The sequence below is a fragment of the Cryptotermes secundus genome, unplaced genomic scaffold (assembly GCF_002891405.2).
Source record: "Cryptotermes secundus unplaced genomic scaffold, Csec_1.0 scaffold181, whole genome shotgun sequence".
NCBI lineage: Eukaryota > Metazoa > Arthropoda > Insecta > Blattodea > Kalotermitidae > Cryptotermes > Cryptotermes secundus.
Genome location: NW_019723906.1, coordinates 1151030 through 1175800, shown reverse-complemented (window position 1 = coordinate 1175800; position 24771 = coordinate 1151030). Strand labels below are relative to the sequence as shown.

Sequence of the window (24771 nt, the reverse complement as noted above, 5' to 3'; positions counted from 1 at the left end):
TTAGCTTATCAATAAATTCGCCACCCTTTACAAAGTCTAAAAGATAATAATAATATATATTTTTTTCTTCGACAAAACAACACTACTTCCAGCAGTTGGAGTTGTTTAAGATAAAAGGTTTCTGCATGTGTGTGCTGCCATTGGACTATATCTTAAGACAATTAAATACAGTTCATGCCTTCCCCCCCACTTCTTTAAGATTTATTGTGATATCCGTTCTTACTTGCCATCTACGTCCGAGGAAGTTCAATCGAGCCCACAATCTTCATTCTTCATCTTGAAAATTATTTGAATATTACTCACGCATTTATGCCTGGGGTGCTAAAACGGCTTTTCTATTAAGATTTGCAGATTAAAATGTTGAAAAATATGACATTTGTTCCCATCAGCACTGCATACTGACACAGCTCATTCCCCTTTCTCCTAAAATCAAAATAAAATGAGACAAAATCAGTTTTTAATCTTTCTATCAGTGATCATTTTAAGACCTACTTGTCTGGTATGTAAAAAACTGATGATGCTTGTCCCAAGGTGACAACAGATCGAATAGGCATTTTAGAAATTAAATTTCTACCTCGATCATATAACAAAAATGGAACACGGGGAAATTATAGAATCGTTTTGCAAAACGAGACTGGGAGAAGCTGAATTTAAATTTCTCATAAAAGGATGTTTAACTCTTCAAAGCGCTGTGGTTACTATTTATACCACATACTTTCACCTTAAAAAGAAAATCTCCCGCTAGCCCACAAAACCTTTTTTTTCCTTTGTGTGTGTGTGTGTGTTTCCTGTGGTTCATATATAAAACTTCGACTATTTCCACGTGTAACATTTAGAGATTTTCCTTGTAATTGTGATAAATCTTAACTTTTACATGTTGTATAGACAAAATTCATGCTTAGAGAGGGCTATATATTTTATACTATGACTTCAGTGAAATGCAATTTTATATATTTTTATAGTTATGCTAATTTTACTGCAATAATAAGAGCATAAAATTAGATTATCTTAAGAGGCGTAAATATGTCTTTTTATCCCATTTAGTTTACGCGCTTGAAGAGTACTCCCATGCAAATTTGGCTTTCATGTGGGTTCCTCATTACACTGTTTGTGCTTGTTGCAGCCGCCAACATCTTGCAGTCCATGGACAAGGCCGTGGATCCATGTGAGGACTTCTACACCTTCACATGCGGCAATTGGGCCGAAGAGCATCCGACCCCTGACACCGCTATCGAGCACAACTGGTTCGCTGAGCGCACACAGCACGTGATGAGGAGAATTCGAGGCAAGCACCAACATTTCGTGACGGGTGAAATGCGGATAGACACCCTCAAGTTCTCCTTCTTGACGAGAGGAAGGGCATTTTGAAGTCGTGTTAATTATGCTCGGTCCTATCAACTGTAATAATAAGGAAACACGTGATGGGCCGAAGTAGAGGCTAGTACACGGATGGTAACCCTCATGTTCTGCTTATTGACGTGGTATTTTTTTATTGGTAGTGGGACTGGGACTAAGTCCCTTGTACTGCGGTCACTTCTGGCCTATTGTACCAGCCCCTAGACGACAGGTGAGGGTGACTGTGGAGAAATTGGTGGAATGAAGAATGGCAGGGGAAACCGAAGTACTCGGAGAAAACCTGACCCAGCGCCACTTTGTGCACCACAAATCTCACTTGACCAGACACGGGATCGAACCCGAGACGCCGCTGTGGGAAGCCACTGACTAACCTCTTGAGCTATGGCGCGGCCTTATTGACGTGGTAAGGGAAACTCTGTGTATATGTTGATTGTATACAAGACTACCAATTGTGACAAGAAATAAACACTTGAAGAAGCGAACCCGAGGCCAGTGATAGAACTTTCTGATAGGTGTCATTCGGCCAGACCTACCCTTATTGTGATTTGGTGGTTTATGCCTGGGCTCGTAGCTGAAAGAAGCACTTGTGAATTGGGAAACTATCTGCGGCCCTACAGCCCTTTGTTGAACCTTGGCCGCGTTTTCAGTTTTTTAATCCTATGCACAGTCAGTGGAACTCTTTGGACGGGTGAGCAGCCCATCGCCAAGCTGCTACCTACATACAGAATAAAGGCACACAGATATACATGCCTTGAGTGGAATTCAAACCCACGATCCCAGCGTTTGAGCAAGCGGAGATAGTTCATGCTTCAGACCGCGCGGTCACTGTGATCGGCATTTGAAAATAATACCATAATTTAATTACAAAAGGTAAAGTTGTCCCTCTGCTTATTTAATTAAGCACACGTCGTGAAGAAGTATGGGGATGTAGAGACATAAGTCAATTATTCTTAGTCTTGGTGTGCGACGAAGGTGATTGGCCAACTACACGCCTCGGCCACTCTACCCCCGGAGAAAAGCGATACCAATTTAACAGGAGCTTGGGTGGGCCCCAAAACGTGTCTGGATGCTGTGGAGTAAAGAAATTTCTCATGCCTCCTCTGGGAATCGAACTGTAAATGCAGTATATACGGCTGTTTTATCAACACGCCCCGAAAGGATACAGAACAAAGTCCCCACAGCTCAAAGACAGGAGATGGAGTGAGTGAATAAGTAAACGTGTTGACATAAATCTCTGTAAAATGGCTGTAATATGCAACCGATATGTTTGTGTGGTTTCAGATAATTTGCAAAAGAATGGCTCTGAGAATGAACCACTTCCAGTCACACAGGCCAGGATCATGTACATGTCGTGCATGAATACAGGTGAGCTCTGGTGCAAACTTACCGTTCACATCTGTCCATGATTACTGTGAGCTTAAGCGAGTGTAAGGAGAGAACTGACGCACTTCAACCGAGTGAAATACTTTACTACATGATATAATTCTAGATTCAAGAGCAACAGGTCTACCTGATTTGTCATGTGATTGAATGGCCATAGACGGGGTTTGGATTGGTAATCTGGCTTATTGGACACTTTAACACAGACGACGTGACTACTCTTTGCAAATCACTATCAGACGCAGTCACGGTATTCACTGCGCTGCTTGGTAACATCTTCGAACAGTGAACATTTCTCTGCTCACGGGCTCACGTCCTCGTAGGCCGGCAGCCACTTCCCACCAAACTCGTACTCTTCTAACTGCCGTCTCAGCACTCTCTCGTAATGGCAGATTGTCCTCGTTATATAGTCTCGGCACGGACCGCACAGAAAACACCGCTTCTAACAGTTACTTCTTTCTTGCCTATTATACAATCGTTACCTAGTAATGGCTGTTACTCTGGCTCCACAGTATCCATTGAACATGATTGGGTGGGCCTTAGAGTCCATATGAATGCATTAAGGTAAAGTTGTTCCTGTGCTTAGATAATTAAATACTACACCAAGGAGACATATGGAGGAGTGGATGTATAGATCCACCGTTTTTGACCTCGGTACTAGATGGAAACGAGTGGTCATCTTCACGCACCGACAGCTTTTCCCCAGAGGAAGTAGCCTGTTGCACTCTTTATACTGGAGGCTGGCTGGGCCTTAGAATTTGCCCGGACGCTGTGGAGTAGAAAATAATCTCTTGCCCCTGCCGGAAGTAGAACCCAAGCCGTCCAGCCCGTAGCCTGCCGCTCTCAAGGCAGCAGTGTAGAGAGAAATTCTTTCGTACACCAGGACACAGGGACACGCGGTTGCGTAGTTGGTTGAGGCACTATGCTACAAGCCGGAAAGTCGGGTGTTCAAGTCCTGATGAGGTCATTGGATTTTTTCAATTGACCTAATCCTTCCAGCCGCATCATGGTCGACTCAGCCTCTAACAGAAATGAATATCAGGAATTAATTAAATAATTTTCCTGGGGAGTAAAGCGCGGCCGGCGTGTAAGGCTGACTACCTTACCGCCATCTTTGAGCCGATTGTTTAGATAATGTGGGACCCTCAACGTCTCACAACCCTATGGGCCTTCAAGGTCTGTTACAGGGATAGCTTTACTGTTTTTATACCACGACACAACCCAGAAAGTCCAGCCCCTTTAGTCACTACAGCGGTTGAACTCGGGATTTGTGTAGTTGCGATAACAGCGTTTGAGATGTAAAGCGCGTCTTCTTATTTCATTTATCCCGACGTTAACGAGCATTCCTTCAAATTGTTTGCAGACGAGCTGGACTCGCAAGGCCTGGAGCCAATGTTTCAGTTCCTGAGGGACATTGGGATGCAGGTTCGTCCCTCCCTCCAGAAAGAAGCCACACAAGAGCCTTTCAACTTGGTGCCGATAGCTGTGAAGACTAAGCGGCTACTCTACCAGGATATACTGGTCGGTTTCTCGATATACCCACAGAACTCGAACCGCACCATACAGAGACTGACGCTGGGAACCCCGGATGTCAGGTCACCTTTGCCAGGGTACGATATCTCTATCGAGACAAATCAATTATCTTTCAAGGCATAATAATCGATATGTAGAAATTTTTGTCTTAGATTTTAGACCCATACGTCCGGATTCAGATGCAATATCTGCAAAACTGATTATGATCATTGCTATGTAAATGGCATCTTTCCTGGCGCAACAGACATACGGTATGAAAGCGTTCGTGTGAGAAAAGGTGTTGCAATTTTCGACCTTAAGCGGTACATGTGTTAGGTGCATGCCAGAGTATCTGAGTACAAATTTGTCTTCCCGTAACAGTCCGTCTTTTTATCTTTATGCATCTACGAGTAATAATATCCATAAGGAATAATATATTTAGAACGATCAAGTCAAATAGGATGAGGTGGGCAGGACATGTAGCACGAATGGGGGAGACGAGGAATGCGTATAGGATATTGGTGGGAAAAACAGAAGGAAAGAGACCGCTGGGAAGAAGACCAAGGCGTAGGTGGGTGGAAAATATTAAAATGGATCTTAAAGAGCTAGGATGGGATGGTATGGATTGGATTGATCTGGATCATGATATGGACCGTTGAAGGGCTCTTGTGAACACGGTAATGAGCCTTCAGGTTCCTTAAAATTCTGGGAAATTCTTGAGTAGCTGCAGAATTGGCAGCTCCTCCTGAAGGGTTCAGTTCCATGAGTAAGTAAGTAAGGAATAAAGGCCGCGCCATAGCTCAAGCGGTTAGTCGCTGGCTTCCCACCGCGGCGGCCCGGGTTCGATCCCGGGTCTGGTCAAGTGAGATTTATGGTGGAGAAAGTGGCGCTGAGGCAGGTTTTCTCCGAGTACTTCGTTTTCCCCTGCCAATCTTCATTCCACCAATTGCTCCACAATCACCCTCACCTATCATCTGGGGCTGGTACAATAGGCCAGAAGTGGCCGCAGTACAACAGACTTAGTCCCACACCAGTAGCAATAAAAAACAGTAAGGGATAATATATTTAATTACGGAAACTTTGCTTTTGATATCTGGTGAATTCGCAAATAAAATTATATTAAGAAGAGTTCTATCTTCTGGGACGTAACACCATTTAGTCCGTTGAAAGTCTACTGACGTTTCGGAGGAATATAGGTATGTCGCCTCCAGCTCCAGGTCTGAACAAGAAAACGAGCGTGGAAGCAGAGCAAATTAACAGCTTGACACGCCATTTAAGTTTGTTTTGTCCCGACGACATTAGAGCAGTTAATATAAAAAGCACATTGTGTTTAGTAACCTGCGGCAGAGAGTAATGCACCTGCGTGTTCCATAAATGATGGCGCGATTATTAATAACCGGAATAATTATCTATTGCTCAAGAAGAGATTTCTTTCCGTAGAAATAACCTGTTTACTATCTCAACGAGTTTAAAATTATTAAAGTTGCCAACTGTAACCATTAAAGTCGGGACTCAAACATTTTTATCATTACTGATATTATGCTTTCACTGCTGTTAACCATTGCTTGTTAATTAAGTTATCTGAGGATTACACCTAATCGATGTAGGCAATGTTACCGACGTTTCAGAGGTATATACTACCTCCCCATTGGCCTAAGCGGACTATTCTGCCTCCTTCCGTGTTTTAGTCAGAGCATAAACAAATGTATACACGGAAAATAACCAGCATTGCATAATTCGACCTTAAAATTTGAGCCAGCATATACCTCCTAAACGTCGACAACATTGTCACATTGACACAGTGTAATCACCCAGTAGCTCAATTAACACTTTCGTCCATATCATCGCCACTACCGTCTCATCATCATCATCATCATCATCATCATCATCACCACCATCATCATGATCGTCATGATCGTCGCAAGGTAAAATAAAATTAGGCCATTACGTTTGACTGTTTCGACTCCACATGTCATGGCTGTTATGCCTTTCTCAGGTAGTAAGACAGTTCGTGTTCTGTTTTGGTAGCGTACACATATAAATGTACGGATTTTAAGCCAATATTTTGATGAAAATTGTCAATATCTAAAGTGTTTTCTGCCTTTACGATGAATTCTACTTCTGGTTTAAAATGCCGTGTAGTCTGTTGAAAGTCAACCGACGTTTCTGAGGAACATGTCACCTTCATCTTCAGGGATGAAGACTATACGGCTTTATATCCCAGAAGACAGAATTCTTCAAAACCACCGCTGTGAGAACTTCAAATCCTATATATATATATATATATATATACGACGTTTCAAATAATTCTCCTCGTTGCGTTTCCACTTGATTAAATTTTAAGGTATCAATGTCCCGGTTCTGTAACCACCTTCGCGAGTAATTTTACAGTAAAATGTAAGAGAAAATCTTTCAGTGCAATGCAAAATGGAGATGGGACTAGAATCAGTTCAGGAAACATCGTATCATACAAATGTCATAAAATGGACAGCTAACGGCGATACTGAATGATTCCATCCGCCTTCGCATTGCATCCGTGAAGATGTTCATGCAGTATATACTCCATTTGCTCTGAAAACGAGGGTGCGTCATTCGCAGTCGGTGACGTAACCGTTACCTTACCATTGGAATATTAATGCATTCCATTTTCATCACATTTCCAACATTCATTAATGATATAAGAAAAGAACTTGCGTATTCAAATGCCGATGGGATGTTCAAGCCTATTTGCACAAGATTTTTATTCCGTAAGTTTGCCTGTACGTGGTATGACGTAACGTGAGCCATCGAGTAGATTGACTGTATTAACACAACTTGCTTACTTTTGTAGGTACAAAGATATAGATAAGCAAATTGAAAAAAGAAGAAAAAAAGCGAAAATGAAAGAAGAAAAAGAGGAAGAGGACGCATATTCTGCTGCCTTCCTGGAGTACCTCGCGCAGGCGATATCATATATATATAGGTGGAACAACAGCGCGTCCCTGGATAAGGATTTCGACCTTACAGTGAAAATGGCCGCCTTACGGATTCTTGAAATGGACCAACGGCTAACAGGGGTAAGCAAATACAAAGTACCAAATGGGAAACGAATAATCTTCACATTTTGAGATGCGGAAATGTGAAACGCTATTAGATATAGGCCTGCTTATAGTTCTGGATCATCTTCATCATCATCATCATCATCATCATCATCTTGAAATGGACCAACGGCTAACAGGGGTAAGCAAATACAAAGTACCAAATGGGAAATGAATAATCTTCACATTTTGAGATGCGGAAATATGAAACGCTATTAGATATAGGCCTGCTTATAGTTCTGGATCATCTTCATCATCATCATCATCATCATCAACTCTGTTCTCTTGAAGAGTATGCTGATTCCTCAACCGTAACTCATATATTTCGTCATATTCTTGTGTTTTATTTTAGAATTTTCCTTAGATATAATTGTTAAATTATTACCTTCAGCATCTGAAGTGACTTTAACAATTTTCAAGGCCGCTGAAAGTATGCTGCCATTACGCGTAGTGAAACATGTATCACGATACTAAGGAAATGCTACTTTTTACTGGTTACAGTAATATTTCGAAGTGGTTACCAGTTGACTTGTAGCAGGCACCCCTCTCAATGTTATCGTATGAATTATATGCCAGTCTGGATGTGTCACATACAGTAATAATTTCGTTTATATTAGCTCCAATTTTCCGACAAACCTTTCTTCACAGATCGCCAGAACTCTATTATCATTACGTCCCTTCAGCGAGAAGATTACGGAAATACTTCCTGCTGACCAGTCCAGTCGTTGGACACTGATAATCATATGCACATAAAAACTCCGTGACTTTAGTCCTCAAGCGAACTATAACGACTGAGCGACCGCCGCTTGTCGGCGAATTTTAGTACCAACTTTAGCGGATACAGGGTGTCACGTGGTCAGCGCAACGAATCCCCACGGTCGTTAATTTCGGTTTTCTAGACCGGAGCAGCTCTTTGCTTGAAATAGCTCTTCAATTATTATCACACGGCTCATTGGACCCCGTTCCAGACCCACTACTTCTCAGAAAAAAATCTTGTAGAGTAGGGAATCGAACTCTGACCACTGGACTACAGAGGCGGTCTTATATACGTTTGCATCAGCTTAAATACCTGTTCTTTGCCCCGGAGAGTTCTTAAGTATTCCGTGAAGAAATAACAAATTTTTTTAAGAGGCTCTACAACTCTTCCGTAAACATTGCAGTTCCCAGCTTCGTGCTTATTATGAATTAATCCTTATATACCGCTGGTATTACCATTGAGCATGACTAGTGTAATGACTGATTCAGACAAGCTGATAGGGGGGATTCACAGATATACAGACATCATGATGATCTCATAAACCTATTTATATTCTTTTTCAAAATAAAGAAGGCAGCCTGAAAATTCTGTCAATTCAATAACCCCAGCTAAATATAGGCCTACATACTGTGTTGCACCATTCATTTCCTGCCTCAAAATGAAAAGGCTGCAAACATTTAACGAATTGCATCACAGACAATAACGTTTATTTTATTTTCTTTCAGTCATAAAAATTCAGCAAATAAACATTTTTGATTTAATTAGACATTTCCCTTTCTTTAATTACGGCTTGTGAACAATTGATCTAACGTAAAAACGTTTAAAACAAAAAGTATATTATGTAAGGGGCGCGCGGCAGCATAGTTGGTTGAGGCACTATGCTACAAACCGGAAGATCGCGGTTTCGATTCCCGATGAGGTCACTGGATTTTTCAATCAACCTAATCCTTCCAGCCATACTATGGCCCTGGGCTCGACTCAGCCTCTAACAAAAATGAATACCATGAATCTTCCTGGGGTGAAAGGACGGCCGGAGCGTAAGGCTGGCAACCTCACCGCCATCTGTGATCCGATTGTTTAGAAAATGTGGGAGCCTCGACGTCCCAGACACCTATGGGTATCCACGGCCTGTTACAGGAATAGCTTTACCTTTACAAAGTTAATAAAAAGTCCGTCGAGTGTAACAATTTGTACACAACACACAGCACATAGGAAACATCTAACCATAAGCCATACAACCTCAAGCTGACATCTCCCATCTTCGGGATAAATTAACAAGGAGGAGCTTAACATTTTACATCAAATGTTTTAAATTAAAAAAAAAATTTTAATATTTAAATATTTTAATATTGGCGTTTGAACTTGAGGGCAGTTTCGGATGGAAGGTGAGAATTGATAATGCACTCAACCATCCTAGCAAGTGTTGTGCTTTTACACGTCGACATATCGTAGCAGCGTCCACACAACAAACATAACTGTGAACATCATAAACAACGACAGTGTTTTCATAATTGTAGTAAGTGCCTCTGATGATGGTTGTGTCAAACCGAAACATGTAAGGCAGAAGTGATAAAGAAGTGACCTACAAATTGTTACACTCGACGGACTTTTTATTAACTTTGTGATTGATAGTGTAACGGACCAAAAATGAAACAATTCAAAATAGCTTTACCTTTCTTTTACTATACAGTATATATTTCTCACTGTCTATATATGAGGAATCATTTAAAATAAATTTGCTAAAATGTTATTTGAGAGTAAGAGTCCTCAGTCCACCTAAAGGTGTCCGCTGTTGTCAGTGAGCACTGCTGGAGACAGATGTTACTTGAAAAGACGAAAATTCTCTGCTTTATGATTCTTACAGGTTATGAATGAAAATGACGAAGATGAAGAGGAAGCAGTTGAGATGTCCGTGGAGGAACTACAAGAGTGGACGAATAATGACCTCAATGGAACCTTAAAGGTCAGGCGCAAAGGTTTGCAGCTTCTTATTTTCGCATAATCATACCATTAATTCTTATGCATATAATATTTCTTACGTTATTATTTATTTTCCTGCCCAGAGGTTTCGCGTCTGAGTGAGCTCTGTGGGTCGCATAATTATGACCATCCTGTCAGGAGGAATCGGTATACACTAATCATATGTAAAGTAGATGGATTGACAGCACCAGAGATTATGGTCTATTAGTGGGGTTTTGTAATCGCTGAAACGAATCATTTGTATTCCATAAAGGTGAACTTACAGATGGCACGTATTTGCAAGAAAACACTGGAATATACGATCAGTTTGTCCGAAGTTATACTGAGCGTTTCTGAGTCTAGCCTTCATGTGATGCGCCCTTGCATTTGCAGTTGGTCCTGTGAATCCCCGCACAGCTGAACTGTCTGTTCTCCTCCACAGTTGAACTGGACAGAATACTTCACGCTCATGTTTGAAGGGATTGAGAACGTGACTCTTCATCTAGAAGGTGGGGAGGACAAGATCGTAGTGACTAATGCAGACTATCTTAAGTCTCTGATGAAGTTACTTTCGGAAACTTCCAGTAAAACTCTCGGTAAGTACCGGTCTGTCATTTCGTCCGATAACTATAGATAGCGCTCATGACACCACTGCCATCTGGATGTACATGTAGACAACCGTCTTATATGTAAGTATATCACACATCAAAAATATGGTTGTACATGTTTTATGCATGTTGTATGTGGTTCTATATATAAACATAGAGGGTTAAATTATGCACAACCACATGTGTACTTATCTATAAGATGATTATGTACCAAAAATTTTTAATCATTTGAAGTATTCAAAAGCATGTACAACCACAAACAACATATTTGACCTAATATTTAGCCGATAACATAAAAACACATATCTCTGAAGACGACCTGGTAGTTGTCGAAACATATGTAGTAAACATCCAAACTAAACGTGACAAAGTACGAAGACGATAGATACAAATAAAATTTAAATCTTATTTTCTTACCAAGGAGACACAAAACATTAATATCAATACAACACACTTTAAAAGCATTAATCTTCCACATATCGTATTTTAAGTTTATGAATGAATATTCTTTGCTTAACTTTGTTACAGTGAACAATTTACTGACGAAATGATAAAAATAGCATTTCCACTTACTTTGGTGGAATGTAGGTCCATACAGAGCCTAATGTTGAGTGTTTGTGTTTGTACTAATATATTTTATCAGCAAATTATAGTACAAAGAGAGAATTGCGATAGAAAGCTTCTCGTTTACAAAGGACCGCAATAGAAACCGGATGAAGAGAGAAGATGGGAGGCCAGAGAGAACACGGTTCTTATCCTGAGCTAACGTGCTTTTCAGAGCTAACGATGTGGTGGGAGGTGGTACATATACTGGCACCACAGACCAACAGAGACATGAGAGAGATGAAGGAACGCTACATCGAGAGGGTTATGGGAGGACGAGCTCCAGAGACAAGGTATGTTGTCACGTGGATTGACCCTTGTAGTACTTTGCATATAGTTCATACTTCTCTTTCAGAATTAAATTCATATCTCAAATAGGACTGAAGGAGAACTAACAATTTTTTCAAGATATATATCTCTGACATTAACAATTATAATAATAATAATAATAATAATAATAATAATAATATTTGTAATCAGAGTTGTAATAACAGCGGATCGAGCCAAAAATGCATTTCAAGTTTATTGAAATGTTAAAGTTTATTGTCTCCAATGCGATCTTAATTTTTGTATGTTTAACGAGAATCTCTATTACTGCTTAAAAATTGAAAAAAAAAGATACATACTTCTTGATATTTGGTTACTTAAAATTTCTGAGTAAAACAACCACGTCATGCATGTTGTTTCCTTTGGAGAGTCTTTAAAAATACACTGGATGGGGCACAAGACAGTGACCAACGACCGGTCTAGTTATTGAGATTGTTGCTTTTCTTTTGTCAGGATATCTTGAACATAAATCTCGGCCAGGTGACCGGCAACGTTGAATTCCTCTTGGATTTTATCATTGTCTCCAGAACATTCCGAGCAGTGCGTTAAAATGGATCATGGCAGTTTTCTTCCTCATAGTGTGTACTGTCCTATTCATCGGTCAAACATTATTCATCCGGTACTACATAACTTTGCCAGTGACAGAGAGTAATTCAATTAACCATTAATGAATCAACCGATACGGAAGATCACGCCTAATATTGAAATGCTTTACTAAAGATTAACTTATGCAGCTATATTAATTATAAAACTTACCGTACTAAACCAAATAATTAACTTTATGGATCTGAAAACTTCTTGAGAGGCCGCCAATTGTGCAGCTACTCAAGAACTTTCCAGAATTTTATGGAACCCGAAGGTTCATTACTGTGTTCACAAGAGCCCTTCACTGGTCCATATCTTGAGCCAGATCAGTCCAGTCCATACTACCCCATTCTAAGGGTCATTCTATATTGTTCACCCACTTACGTCTTGGTCTTTATAGTGATCTCTTTCCTTCTGTTTTTCCTACCAATATCCTATATGCATTCCTCCTCTCCCCAACTTTTGCCACATACCCTCCCCATCTCATCCTCTTTGTCTCGACCATTCTAATTACAATTTAAAATTTACTCAACATGATTAAATTGAATTGACCCTCTTTAGGGCACTAACCTATGGCAAAGTTTCAATATAAATTTTAGAGATGACTTCAATAATAGACGGAAATAAAGATATATTTTCCTACATTTTGAAATTTATCTGAAGGCATTAATGTAAGCATAAATGCCCCAGTTCAAGTAAGTAATTTGTATTGTTTCAGATCTACGTTTTGTACAAATGCAGTGAACTATTTAATGGGCATGGCCGTGAGCTACTTCATTGCTGATGCAAATTTCCTTAACGCCACGAAAAGTAAGGTGCGTTCATAAGAACTTGCTGAAATCTACATTTTCTTTCAGTTTCATACCGTAGGACTTGTTAAGGCATCTTTTTCAATCACGACTTTAGAGAAATCGGTTCTATATGTTAAATATTTAAAACAATAAACAACAGTTTCAGGCGCTGTGCTGCTTGATACTTGTGTGCTCTGTTTGAAACATCTTAGCTGGTACACAATCATCATATGATTACCGGGGTCACTCACTCACTCACTTCTGGAGCTGAGCCCTTCTTGAGAAGCTGCCACTTGTGCAGCTACTCAAGAACTTCCCAGCATTTTATGGAAGCCGACTCTACAGCAGTGTTTCTCAACCGCCGGGCAGCGGTCTCACAAAGCTTGAGAACCACTGCTCTAGAGCCACAGATTGTATGATTGCCTTTGAAGCAGTAATCTGTGTATTCAATGACTGAAGATAAAATCCAATAACATATGAAAACTTCAAGTAACGCATGCGTAAATTATACGTGCACTTAATATTATAGGAAGAAAGTTGATTCAAGTGTCTGGCCTGTATTCGGGAAGTGTCCCCTTCGAATCTCGCAAGAACATCGGTTATCCTGATTGGGATATTGGTGGTTTTCCCCGGTCTCTCCAGTAAATGCCGAAATATTACCTGAATTTATTCAACGACAGCTTATTCAGGTATTCAGTATAGAGGGGGTGGGTTTCCCCATGCACCGCGACTAATAGTCTACTGTACGTCCCCTTTTAATTTCTACTGTCTCCATACCCTACCGATATTCGTGCCCACTATCTCCCCTTTCTACCAGCGAGGTCGGCCCTCTACTGGCAGTGGTACCCTATAACTCTCCCTTTTCTGCCAGCGAGGTCGGCCCTCTACTGGCATTGGTGCCCGATAACTTTCCCCATCTACCTCAGGCATTGGAAACTACTTGGACGGGAAACATTTTTGCCTAATTTTGCTCAGAGGTTTCCTAGAGACATGAGGATCTTTTACGTGCCGCAAATCTACGACACGGGACCCACGGCTTAAAGTCCCTCTCGGAGGACTTGTACCCTGAATTTTCAGCCCTTAAAAATTCCACCATCTCCGCCGGGTTTGAACCCGCGTACCTTGAGTCATGATGTGGGAACGTTACCCCTAGACTACGGAGGCCGCTAACGACCGCTTAACTCCACAGTCTTTTAAATGAATTATTCACCAATTGTCCTACTAGTCGACGCTGTATAACATGACCCTGTCGTTAAATATACCATAAACAAACAAATGTAGGCTCATTCCTTTGAAGACTATTTCTCCACAGTTTTATTTCTGTATTAGTGGTAACGATGCAAAACTTAATTCGAACGTTTTATGTACCGAACTTGTATTCGCCACTAATCCATCAATTAGTAGTTATAATAAGAATTTATGAAGATGAATTCAACGTAAAGGAGGATTTAACAGGTGGTGGACATGCTGGTGGATATTCAGTGGGCATTCTCGTCTCTGGTGCGGTCGGCAGACTGGATGGACGAGGAAACGAAAATCGCAACTTTGGAAAAGGCGGCGGCAGTTAAACACTTCGTCGGATTTCCGGAGTGGCTTCTGGACAGGGACCAACTGGAAGCCTACTACGAAGGGGTGAGTAAACGCTGTCCACGTATCTTTGTAACAGTGTAACTCTGTCCATCTGCAATACGTGCTTAGTTAAGCAGCGTACCATGAAGGTTTGTGGAGACGTGAAGGGACATTCCCCTTCTTCAAACTCTGCAGCCGGTAGAAATGGGTACCCTGATGAAATGTTCTGTCGAGTTTAATGGTACAATAGAGGAAGAATAAAACGCGATAGCTTCTCAAGAATCATACGCATAGCGGCATACATTAATTGTCCCTTTCCTTGTTTCTCTATATACAGGATGTCCCAGAAGGGAAAGTCAGTATTCTGGGACTCATAGAATTTGGTCATTCTAAGCAAAAATTGTACATGTACTTGTGTCCTATTCCGAACGGTTTCCGAGATAGTTATTTCACTGTACAGGAACGTTAAGATGCATTCAAACAAGAAACATGTCATGTCCTCACACGGGTTGCAAAGTGCATTGATGTTGACGGTGGGATGTTAAAAAATATATATATTATGCTAGGAAACTGTACCAACTTTGCCGCCTGAACTATAAACACCGGTGTTACAAACAGTACGTAATATCTCTTCCTTATCAACAAATTTGTAAATGTAGAGTGAAATAGTTACATCTCGGAAACCGTTCGGAATAGGACACATTTACATAAACACTTTTTGTTTAGAATGACCATTCTATGACCTCCCCGAAAATTAACCTTTCCTCCTGGGACACATATTTTTTAAATGTTAGAAAATCTTGCGTGACTGCACAACTGGCTGCTTTTCGATGAATGTTGGAGTTATTTATTTATTTATTTACTCGCTTATTTATTTATTTTGGAGTCCAGAAGAAATTATTCAGTTGCTCGGAGGTTAGCTAAGTGTAGCAAAGGGGTGTCCTTCGAAGCTAGTCATCGCCAATTTGGTCAAGAAACTGTCCACTTTTTATGGAAGCAATGTTCCTCGGCTACTTTGGCTTATGCATTCTCCAGGTCCACGTGAATGAAACAGCCTACCTGTACAACATGCTGGGAATCGTTGGCTTGTTCACGACGACAATGCTTCAGAGCCTGAGGAAACCAAATGACGAAGACAGGTATGTCCACATTATTTGCCTCGGGTGGGCCATTTTACAGCTCTGCTAGTAGCTACACTACATAGACTCTAATAATCATCGAAAAGTTAGTGGTAATGGCCTATTAATTATATAAAGATTACGTTTGGCATTTCCTTTGTCTTAGGCATATTAAAATCCACGACGTTTCTGAAGATGAAACTGTTTCCATCATCAAGTATAAAAAGGGAAAAATGTCTTCTTAGTTGGAAAGTTAGAGTAAGTCAATATCTATCAATAGACCTATTAGCTAAAATACAATTTTGATGACACATATATTGATAATAAAAGCTATTTTTCTGAAATCATTATATATATATAAAAGCTATCACTGTAACAGGTCGTGAGAGACCCATAAGCTTATGAGAAGTCGAATCTCCCACGTTTTCTAGACAATCTGCTCAGAGAAGGCGGCGAGGTTATCAAACTTACGCTCCAGCGGCCCTTTGCCCCTTAGAAAGCTTCCTGATACTCATTTCTGTGAAAGGTTCTGTTGACCCCAGAGCCATAGTGCGGCTGGAAGGAATAGGTCAATTAAAAAACTCAATGACCTCATCGGAATCGAACCCGCGACCTTCTGGCTTGTAGCGTAATGCCTCAACCAACTACGCTACCGCTTGGAAACCAAGTTTTACTTAAATAAAAATAAATAACCGAAAAATATCAATTTAAATCATATAGGCATATTTTATTAAGCAGAAATTCATGGATTAATACAGAGTTATAAATAATAATTTCCAATTTAATTATGTAATAACAAATTAAGTGATTTATTTGGTTGCCTTGTTTTATTCCTTGATCCGATATTAAATATAGTGAGAAAATTTTATTAATTCCGAAGAACAAACAATTGAAGTATCACTAAACTGGACACTTCCTATAGTGGGTTCTCAAGTATCAGCTATCAGCTATCTTGCAGCGGGGTACTATTATGTAACTGTTTCAATAGAGTCCCACTTGATGTTTCTCTGAAGCACTGATCTGCTTTCTCTTCTTTCAGTTGGGCTACCGAACCTACAGATGTCAATGCATTTCACACTTTCCAAGCCAATGCCATTAGTAAGTAGTAACATCGCTTCGTCTATAGCTACTAATGTTTCTTTTCTCTCGTAAGACCGCCATTGGACACGGTTTTGTTCTTTTCTCAGACCGGAAACGAAAGGGAATTTTGGCCAAGAATTTTGAATGAGGGCCCCTTAACAAGAACCTGAAGTGCTACTCACTGGACAGCGATATTCTGTTACAAAACATACTACGTTGAATATTCATGAATTATTATATGTATTTATATTGTATTAGTCTAGCTCTTGATAAAGATATTGTGACATGTAAACACACTGCCAAGTAACAGCTGTGTAAACAGGCGACAGTACAACAGCAGTTACTAGGGAACAGCTCTGTGGAAAAGATGTTTCCCCGGCAACGGGAGAACACGCAATACTACAAGAGTTTTCTGTGCGATCTATGCTTAGGATAAATAACGAGGACTAGTAGTTCAGAGTGGTCAGTTTTGAGAAATGAGAAGCTGGTACCTGAGGCTCGGGACAGTTTGGGAACCCAGAGGAAGGGGAATATCCGCCGTTGAATGCCGCTACCAAGCAACAGCTAATGAAGACTGAGATTTTATTTTGTACTGTAATTACAGTGATTTGGTGTTTTAATTACTTCTACAGTCTTGTGTGCAACAATTTATTAACACTTAATAAAAGCTGGTCACTTTAAACGTTTTTCACGACATGTTTGGCTCGAAGTGGTCTTCAGGTGTTAGAAGCTGTGCGTGAGGAAACGTGTGCATTTCTACGTTGATATTTAGCTCCTGATATATCCTGTTTTCAACTGCAGTTGAAAACAGGACAAGGAACGTAACAAGACGGGGAACATAACACAGCAAGGAGGACTACACACATGCGCACTAGGAGAACAACGTATCAACAACTGAACATCAACACAGAAAAACAGCAGTTTTCTCACTCACACACCTGATGACCAGTTCGGTCGAAATATGCTGTGAAAAAATTTAAATTGTATAGCTTTTTTAAGTTTTAATAAATTTTTGCACGTAAGACTGTAGAACTAATTAAAAACGCTAAGTGAAAAGTACAACAGAATGCCACAATATAATATTAATTACAGTGATCTTTGAAATATGCAACTCAGTGAGACTATCGTAGTTGTTTGTAGTTACGTGAGAAAGTTTCCGATAAATCCAATTACCAATCCGAAGCTCGTCTCTAATTGCACTAAACACGTGACAGTATGTAGCAGATCCAGATTAAATACCTGACTTCTGGAGATTCCCGTTGCTCTGTAACGAACAAATATAGACAGCTGGTTCCGTTGTGGATTTGTTTCATGCTTTCTGGAAAACAGCAGTGCCTTCCGGAATTCTGCAGTTCCCCTTTTACGGACTGGGTCTCGAGTAAGTATGAGGAGTGGACAGGGCCGGATTTACAGTTGGAGGGGGGGGGCAATCAAAATGTGGAGGCTCCTATCAGTAAGAACAAAGTTGGATTATACAATTATTTTCTTGTTCTCATTTTGTAGTAAATAAAAGCACAGAAGGAAATTTAGTAGATTCTAAAGGGTTCTGAGGATGGTATATAATACTCTGAATTACTGAGCTTTTGGACTTAGTCCATCGTCCGGTATTCTAGAAGGTAGAAAACACAACGTTAAGGAACTAGATCTGTTTCCGTCCACAGGTAAGAGGGGAAGACAACTACTCGTTTTGGGACCCTTAGAAAGAGCTAACTTCAATCATTGGAAACAGATCAAGTTTCCGAAACGTTCTGTTTCCTAGTTTCTAGAAGACCGTAAATTGGATAAAGTAAAAAAAACAGTAATTCTGAGTCACTTTTAGTGATTTGAGAGACTGAAACATCTCAATAAAACCTGTGGATCATATTTATGTTTGTGGAGGCCCCCGGACTGATCGCCCCAGTCGATCCCCCTTAAATCCAGCCCTGGTTGTACTTACATCGATTTTAAAGCCACTTTAAAACATTATGTAACGTACAATGGCTAATATATGAGCTTAGTTACACAATGNCATTCGACCGACTCCCCCACGCTCATTATCTATCATCCGGGGCTGGTGCAATAGGCCAATAGTGGTCGTCGTACCAAGTGGACTCAGTCTCACCCCACCCCAAGAAACGAAGGAAAAAACCTAAACGCCCAGGATGCATTAAGGAAATCAATGATACGTTTACCTTCACATGCGCCGACGTCACGACCAACCTGCATAGGTACAATTGTCCCTGTGTTTAACTAATTAAGCACTACGCCACGAAGGCGTATGTGGGAATGGATGTATATTCTTGACCTCGGCAATAGCTGGAGGTGAGTGGTCAGCTTCNTTTAAGACTATAAGGAATGAAAGCTGTCCATGTGTTTAACTAATTACGAACTACGCCACGAAGGCGTATGTGGGAGTGGATGTATAGATCTATATTTTCTTGACCTCGGCAACAGCTGGAGGTGAGTGGTCAGCTTCACGTCCCGGTCGCTTTACCCACCGGTGAAGAAACCTGCGGTACTCATTGGGTAGTAGGTTGGGTGGACTTAAGAGCTGGTTTGGACTACGTGGAGAAGAGAAAATTCTTCATTCTACCGAGACTCGAACTCCGACCCTTCGGTCGTTCAGCCTGTAGCCAGTCGCTGTACCGACTGCGAGAGCAAAAAGAGGAAGTTACACTACGAAAGTGAATTAGTCTGTAACAAATTATGACATTTCAATGGATGTTACATCAGTGTTTTTTTTTATTAAGAATCTCTGCCTTATATCACGTCTCTTCCTTCTATGTATTTAGGACAGCTTTCCCGTTGGCATCTCTGATATATGCCTATGATTGTTTCCAGAGCGCTGAATTACGGAGCCATAGGAACCATATTGGGACACGAACTGACGCATGGATTCGATAATTCAGGTGAGGTAAGAGGACTGGACCAGACCCGAAGCCCGATTACAAGATTTCAGATTACATTTCTATTTTAGTGTGCATATTCTTCAAAATTTCAGAGTTTCACAGAATTTCAACATTTCTCTTTGATGGCATGGCGTTGCTGCTGGCTGCATTGCCGGCATTTATGAAACTCTCCCTGTTTTCTTTCCTTCTCTTTGAAGAATGAAAGACAGGAGTCCGAAATATATGCAGTACAATGTACGTCTACGGTGACGTCACACCGAGATAGGATCCACATTAATGTTGTAAAGTACTGATAACTAATAAGTAAATAAAGCGCTATCGCCAATTCTCACACACCATATAAGTGTATTGCTACGGCACGCACTAAATTTTCATCTGCTCTACCTTCACCGGTTGACGCCTCGTAAGAGCTTCCATCACAGTAGCTTTCTCAGCTTCTGTGCTCACGTTCTTACTGGCCGGAGACTCTCACAAAGAACCAAATTCTCGGTTTGTTTTGTATAGAACATCTCGGCACGGACAGCATAGAAAACATCACTTCCGACGTTCCTTCTATTGTTGCGTCATGAAGCTGTCGCACGGAAATCATAGAGAACACCGATTCCTAGTTAGTCCATTGGTGGGTTAGAAAACTGTTGCCAAGCAACGGGCGTTGTTTACAGAGTCGTTACTTAGCAACGGGTTACATGCTACAATGCATTATTCTGGGAAGTGACGCCACGAAGTCTGGTTGAAAGATATCAATTTCTTGATGGAATCTACTTTCAACATCTTCAGGATTGTCTGAGGATGGAAGCAACAGGTCCTTTCGAAACGTGATGCCCTTTTATCAGACTACAGGGAGTCACATCCTAGAGAAGTGCTCTTCTTATTGAGATCAAGTAGAATCTAAAATCCTAGAAGTTTCGTAATGTGTACTCTTAAAGAAACAAATAATCTTAAGGGACTTAGCAGATGCTAAAGAGGTTCTTATAAAATAGAAGAGGAAAACATGTCCGGTAACTAAAATAAGGAGGAAATAGTTCAGTAAAGCCTGTAGAGTGAACATTTGCTGAAATATTGACAACAATAATTAAAGTAACTTCATAAACATTATACGAGGATATTACTTTAGAAAAGGCAGTAAAATTAATAAAATATTTCTACTTTTCGAAAAGTAACAGTGAAATGAAGAGGTTACTTACAAGTAGACTTAAGATATATAACAACCACATTAAGTTGCACCCATGTCACACAGCATAACGCCTCCTCAGAGCTTGGCTGGAGGAGCCGACCTCCAGATATTGGGAGTAAACACGAATATGCTGAATTAGCAGCAGAGGGCTGACAGGGGGTAGGCTCCTAGCTTTGGAGTTGGGCGGGTAAGGAATTCATGTACAGTTTCTTTAGGATATCTGGCGGGAAGAGACTGATCAAGGCAGACATGCACGGAAGGAAAACATTAAATCGTATCGCAGAGGAACCGAATGTGAGAGCGTGGAGTGAACTGAACTGGCTTAACTGACATTTGCGAGCACAATTACGTGTATGAATTAGCTCCTCATAGCCTTTATATTTCTTGCACACCAGAGCGACTGTGTGCCGCAGAATTCATTATGCAGCAACATAACTAGATGCATACAGTATAATAATCCCTATACATGTAAGTAGGCCAATTTCTCCATCAATTAATTTGAAATCAATGTGATATTCTTTGTCCGTCTGTAACTTATTTTACGATATTGTCAGCATGTGGATTACATATAGTCGAACGGTAGAATGAATGTCAAATCATGAACTGAGAAGGATTTTCAGGGAAACGGTGGTGGCCTATTTGAGAAAATACCCATTATTTTCCTGGAGGCAATGAAGAAATTAATTCAAAATAGCCGGAATACAACTGTAGAGCGTTACCACGAGACCAACCTGCTTGGCGTGGGTTCACTACTTGCCCTTTCTCTGCATCATAAATTCTCTTTCCAGTACCGAGAGAGTAAGAAGTATGTTACCATTGTGGCAAAGTGCTTCGTGTCTCTTGTATTTCAACTGAACTTAGATTAGAATTTAAGCACGAACAACTATATATAAGATTTTTAACCACCGTCCAATGTGATCGAAAAAAATTGTTTTTAATTTTTCATCCTTTAGATATTTCGGTCAGAACGACCATCTTCAGAAGGATATTATCAACATATATGGAAACTAGTATTACCATGTCATAGATATATATTATATCTTTTAACTAATAATAAGCTTACATCGATTTTTTAAAACATCTAAAAATTAAGACAATAAGTCTGTTTGCAAATGAGTGTACAATATTTGTCCTAATCTAGGACAAATTTGGTTCATGTCGTTACACTTCTTCTTGATGGAAAATGAATATATTCCACAATGTGGTTTCGTTGTCTAATGATCAGAGATCTTTGGTACATTCGTCCTGTTATACAGGCTACCCTGTGTTGCTGACGGAGCAGGATGAACCAAGTTAAGTTTAACGAACAAATGCACTCTGAAATAGTGAATTGAGAAACAAGCTTGTCTAATTAAGTTGAATTCCAACTGACGCTTGTGTTTCAGGCCGGCAGTACGACAAAGACGGGAACATGCGTCAGTGGTGGACGAACTCCACTGTAGAGGAATATGTGAACAGGTCGGCCTGCTTTATTGAGCAGTATAGCAGCTACCGGGTGGACGAAATCAACAGCTGGGTGAGGCCCCAACACATTGTTCCTATCATGTACACGAGTCCTCAGCATGCATAAAAGCAGAGCATTTCCAACAGATTTTGGTTCAAGATTTTATGGTCTTCTGGGATGGGTCGCCGTATAGTTTGGTAGATTGATATCAACGTTTCGGAGAAACTTGAATCTTCCCTAAAATGAGTCAGCAGGTTATTCCGAAACGTGTGGGAGATTCAACGTCTCACAACACTATGGGCCTTCATGACCTGCTACAGGGATAGCTTTACTTTTTACTTAGGTAACCATCTACCAAATTCAAACGTCCACACAAAAGAGGTAACCAGAACATACGCAGAGGCAAGGAACAACATAGAGATAGGAACAAATGGTAACACAAAGAAAAGGCTTACGAACAGAAGCCTCAGCATAGAAGTATATCATTTGGAAGACGCCACTGATAGAGGTGTAAGAATTATATAATTTTAAGAAAATTTAAGAAATTTCAGAACAACATTAAATTAGAAAGTGAGTGAAATTAATCAATGCAAAAAATATGGAGTGTACCTCAAGTAAATTATAAAAGAAACATCAGATTTGGAGGTGTATAAATAAGTGAATATTTTATATATTTTATACAGTGCTACAGTTTTGGCGCAGACAAAAGGCAAGGTGATGGCCAATGAGACCGAAACATGTCCTAAAGAGGAGAAATAAAATTGAAAATAGTTGCATTTAAGACTGAAAAGATAATCTGCCAAATTATATGATGATATATTAGATGATACCATAAACTGGATACTCACCACTGGAACAACCTCAAATCTCGCCACTTTCTTTTGTTTTAATGCATTTAGTCGCCGCTTCCCTTAGCAGACTAAATCAACTTTCTTATACTATTTACAGTTCTTTTGATCGATTTTGATTAAACTTCACATAGGCTGCAGCACCTCTATTTTATGGTTTTACTCTATGTTTCATGCGCTTAAGTTGAATTCACTGACTACATTACTTAAAGGACTGAATATATTGGAAAACATTTCCTACGATATTAATCACGTAATGTAGTCCATTCAGATTCAAAGTCAATGTTGGCTTTCTTTTGACTACATTCGGGCGTTATATGCCCGGAAGGAGAACTCTTCCTAAACACAGCTCTGAGAAACTCAAATGAGACTAAATACAGGTTTTGGTGTGTCGCTTAATTCAACTGAGAGAAAGATTTCATGAATAAAATGCACAGGTGCCCATACAATTCAGCAATAGAAGCCGACAGTGGTCAGAAATATTTGAAGTCAAAAAAGAGAAGGAGAAGCAGGAGAGACGAATTTAAGCCACATTCAAGTTGTGATAGCTTAAGCCGTGTTCTTAGCGATTCACTCACTCACTCATGGAGCTGAGATCTTCTTGAAAAGCCGCCAGTTATGCAGCTACTCAAGAGCTTCCCTGCATATTATGGAACCCAAAGGTTCATTACCGTGTTCACAAGAGCCCACCACCCGACCCTATCCTGAGCCAGATCAAACCAATCCATGCCATCCCATCCTATCTCTCTAAGATCCATTTAATGTTGTCCACCTACCTACGCCTTAGTCTTCCCAGTGGTCTCCTTCCTTCTGGCTTTCCCACCAATATCATATATGATTTCGCTTCTCTCCCATTCGTGCTACATGCCCTGCCCATCTCATTCTCCTTGACTTTATCATTCTAATGATACTCGGATAAGAGTACAAGTTATGGAGCACCTCATTATGTAGTTTTCTCCAACCTCCTGTCACTTAACCTCTCTTCGGTCCAAATTGGAGATGATAATTCATACCTCCTGTCGTCCTCCCAAAAGAAATTCGAGAAAGATCACTATGTACTCGGTTATAAATTAAAGTAATCGTTCATAAAAAGAAACTAAATATATTCCTGCACAGGCCGTGTAGGCTCATAAGTTTGCCAGAATTCGAGGTCCCCCAGTTTTCTGAACATTCGGTTCACAGATGGCGGCGAGATTGTCAGCCTCATGCGCCGGCCGCTCTTAAACCTCATGAAGATTCCTGGTACTCATTTCTGTTAGAGGCTGAGTTGGCCCCAGAGCCATAGTGCGACTGGAAGGATTAGATCAATTAAAAAATCCAATGACCTCATCAGGAATCGAACCCACGACCTTCCTGCTTGTAGCATAGTGCCTCGATCAACTACGCTACTGTGTGCCCCTTATCTTTCATATTAACAGTCTTAAAGGTGAGACTTCTTGTTGTGTTCGTAGAACTGTTGGTGTGCCACGTTCTTGCTCTTCCACGAATGTTTCGAATATTATAGTCATCGTCTAGCAGATATAACCTCTTCAGTGTATTGTTTCTTTAGTTTATTGTTCTAAAAGGACGCGTTGTGTTGTATTTGAGCACCATCAACAAATATGGCACCCTACAGTAACCACCCTCCATCCACGGAAACCAAACATCTCCACGGCATACAGAGTATAAACCTCAAACACAACAGAAAAAAAAAAA

The 24771-nt window shown here is 40.4% G+C and overlaps 1 protein-coding gene across 1 annotated transcript in view; it reads left to right on the top strand.

The window, feature by feature from the left end:
• LOC111861962 (neprilysin-11-like) overlaps nucleotides 1-24771 on the top strand; it is a 60719-nt gene that overhangs the window by 31449 nt on the left and 4499 nt on the right. The window contains exons 6-19 of the mRNA XM_033750519.1: nucleotides 1124-1285; nucleotides 2638-2721; nucleotides 4100-4346; nucleotides 7079-7304; nucleotides 9947-10045; nucleotides 10484-10637; nucleotides 11428-11545; nucleotides 12883-12979; nucleotides 14411-14587; nucleotides 15560-15663; nucleotides 16682-16740; nucleotides 18052-18100; nucleotides 19543-19610; nucleotides 22170-22300. Of these exons, the coding sequence (XP_033606410.1) occupies nucleotides 1124-1285; nucleotides 2638-2721; nucleotides 4100-4346; nucleotides 7079-7304; nucleotides 9947-10045; nucleotides 10484-10637; nucleotides 11428-11545; nucleotides 12883-12979; nucleotides 14411-14587; nucleotides 15560-15663; nucleotides 16682-16740; nucleotides 18052-18100; nucleotides 19543-19610; nucleotides 22170-22300 (1775 nt within the window). The remainder of the gene's footprint in view (nucleotides 1-1123; nucleotides 1286-2637; nucleotides 2722-4099; nucleotides 4347-7078; nucleotides 7305-9946; nucleotides 10046-10483; nucleotides 10638-11427; nucleotides 11546-12882; nucleotides 12980-14410; nucleotides 14588-15559; nucleotides 15664-16681; nucleotides 16741-18051; nucleotides 18101-19542; nucleotides 19611-22169; nucleotides 22301-24771) is intronic.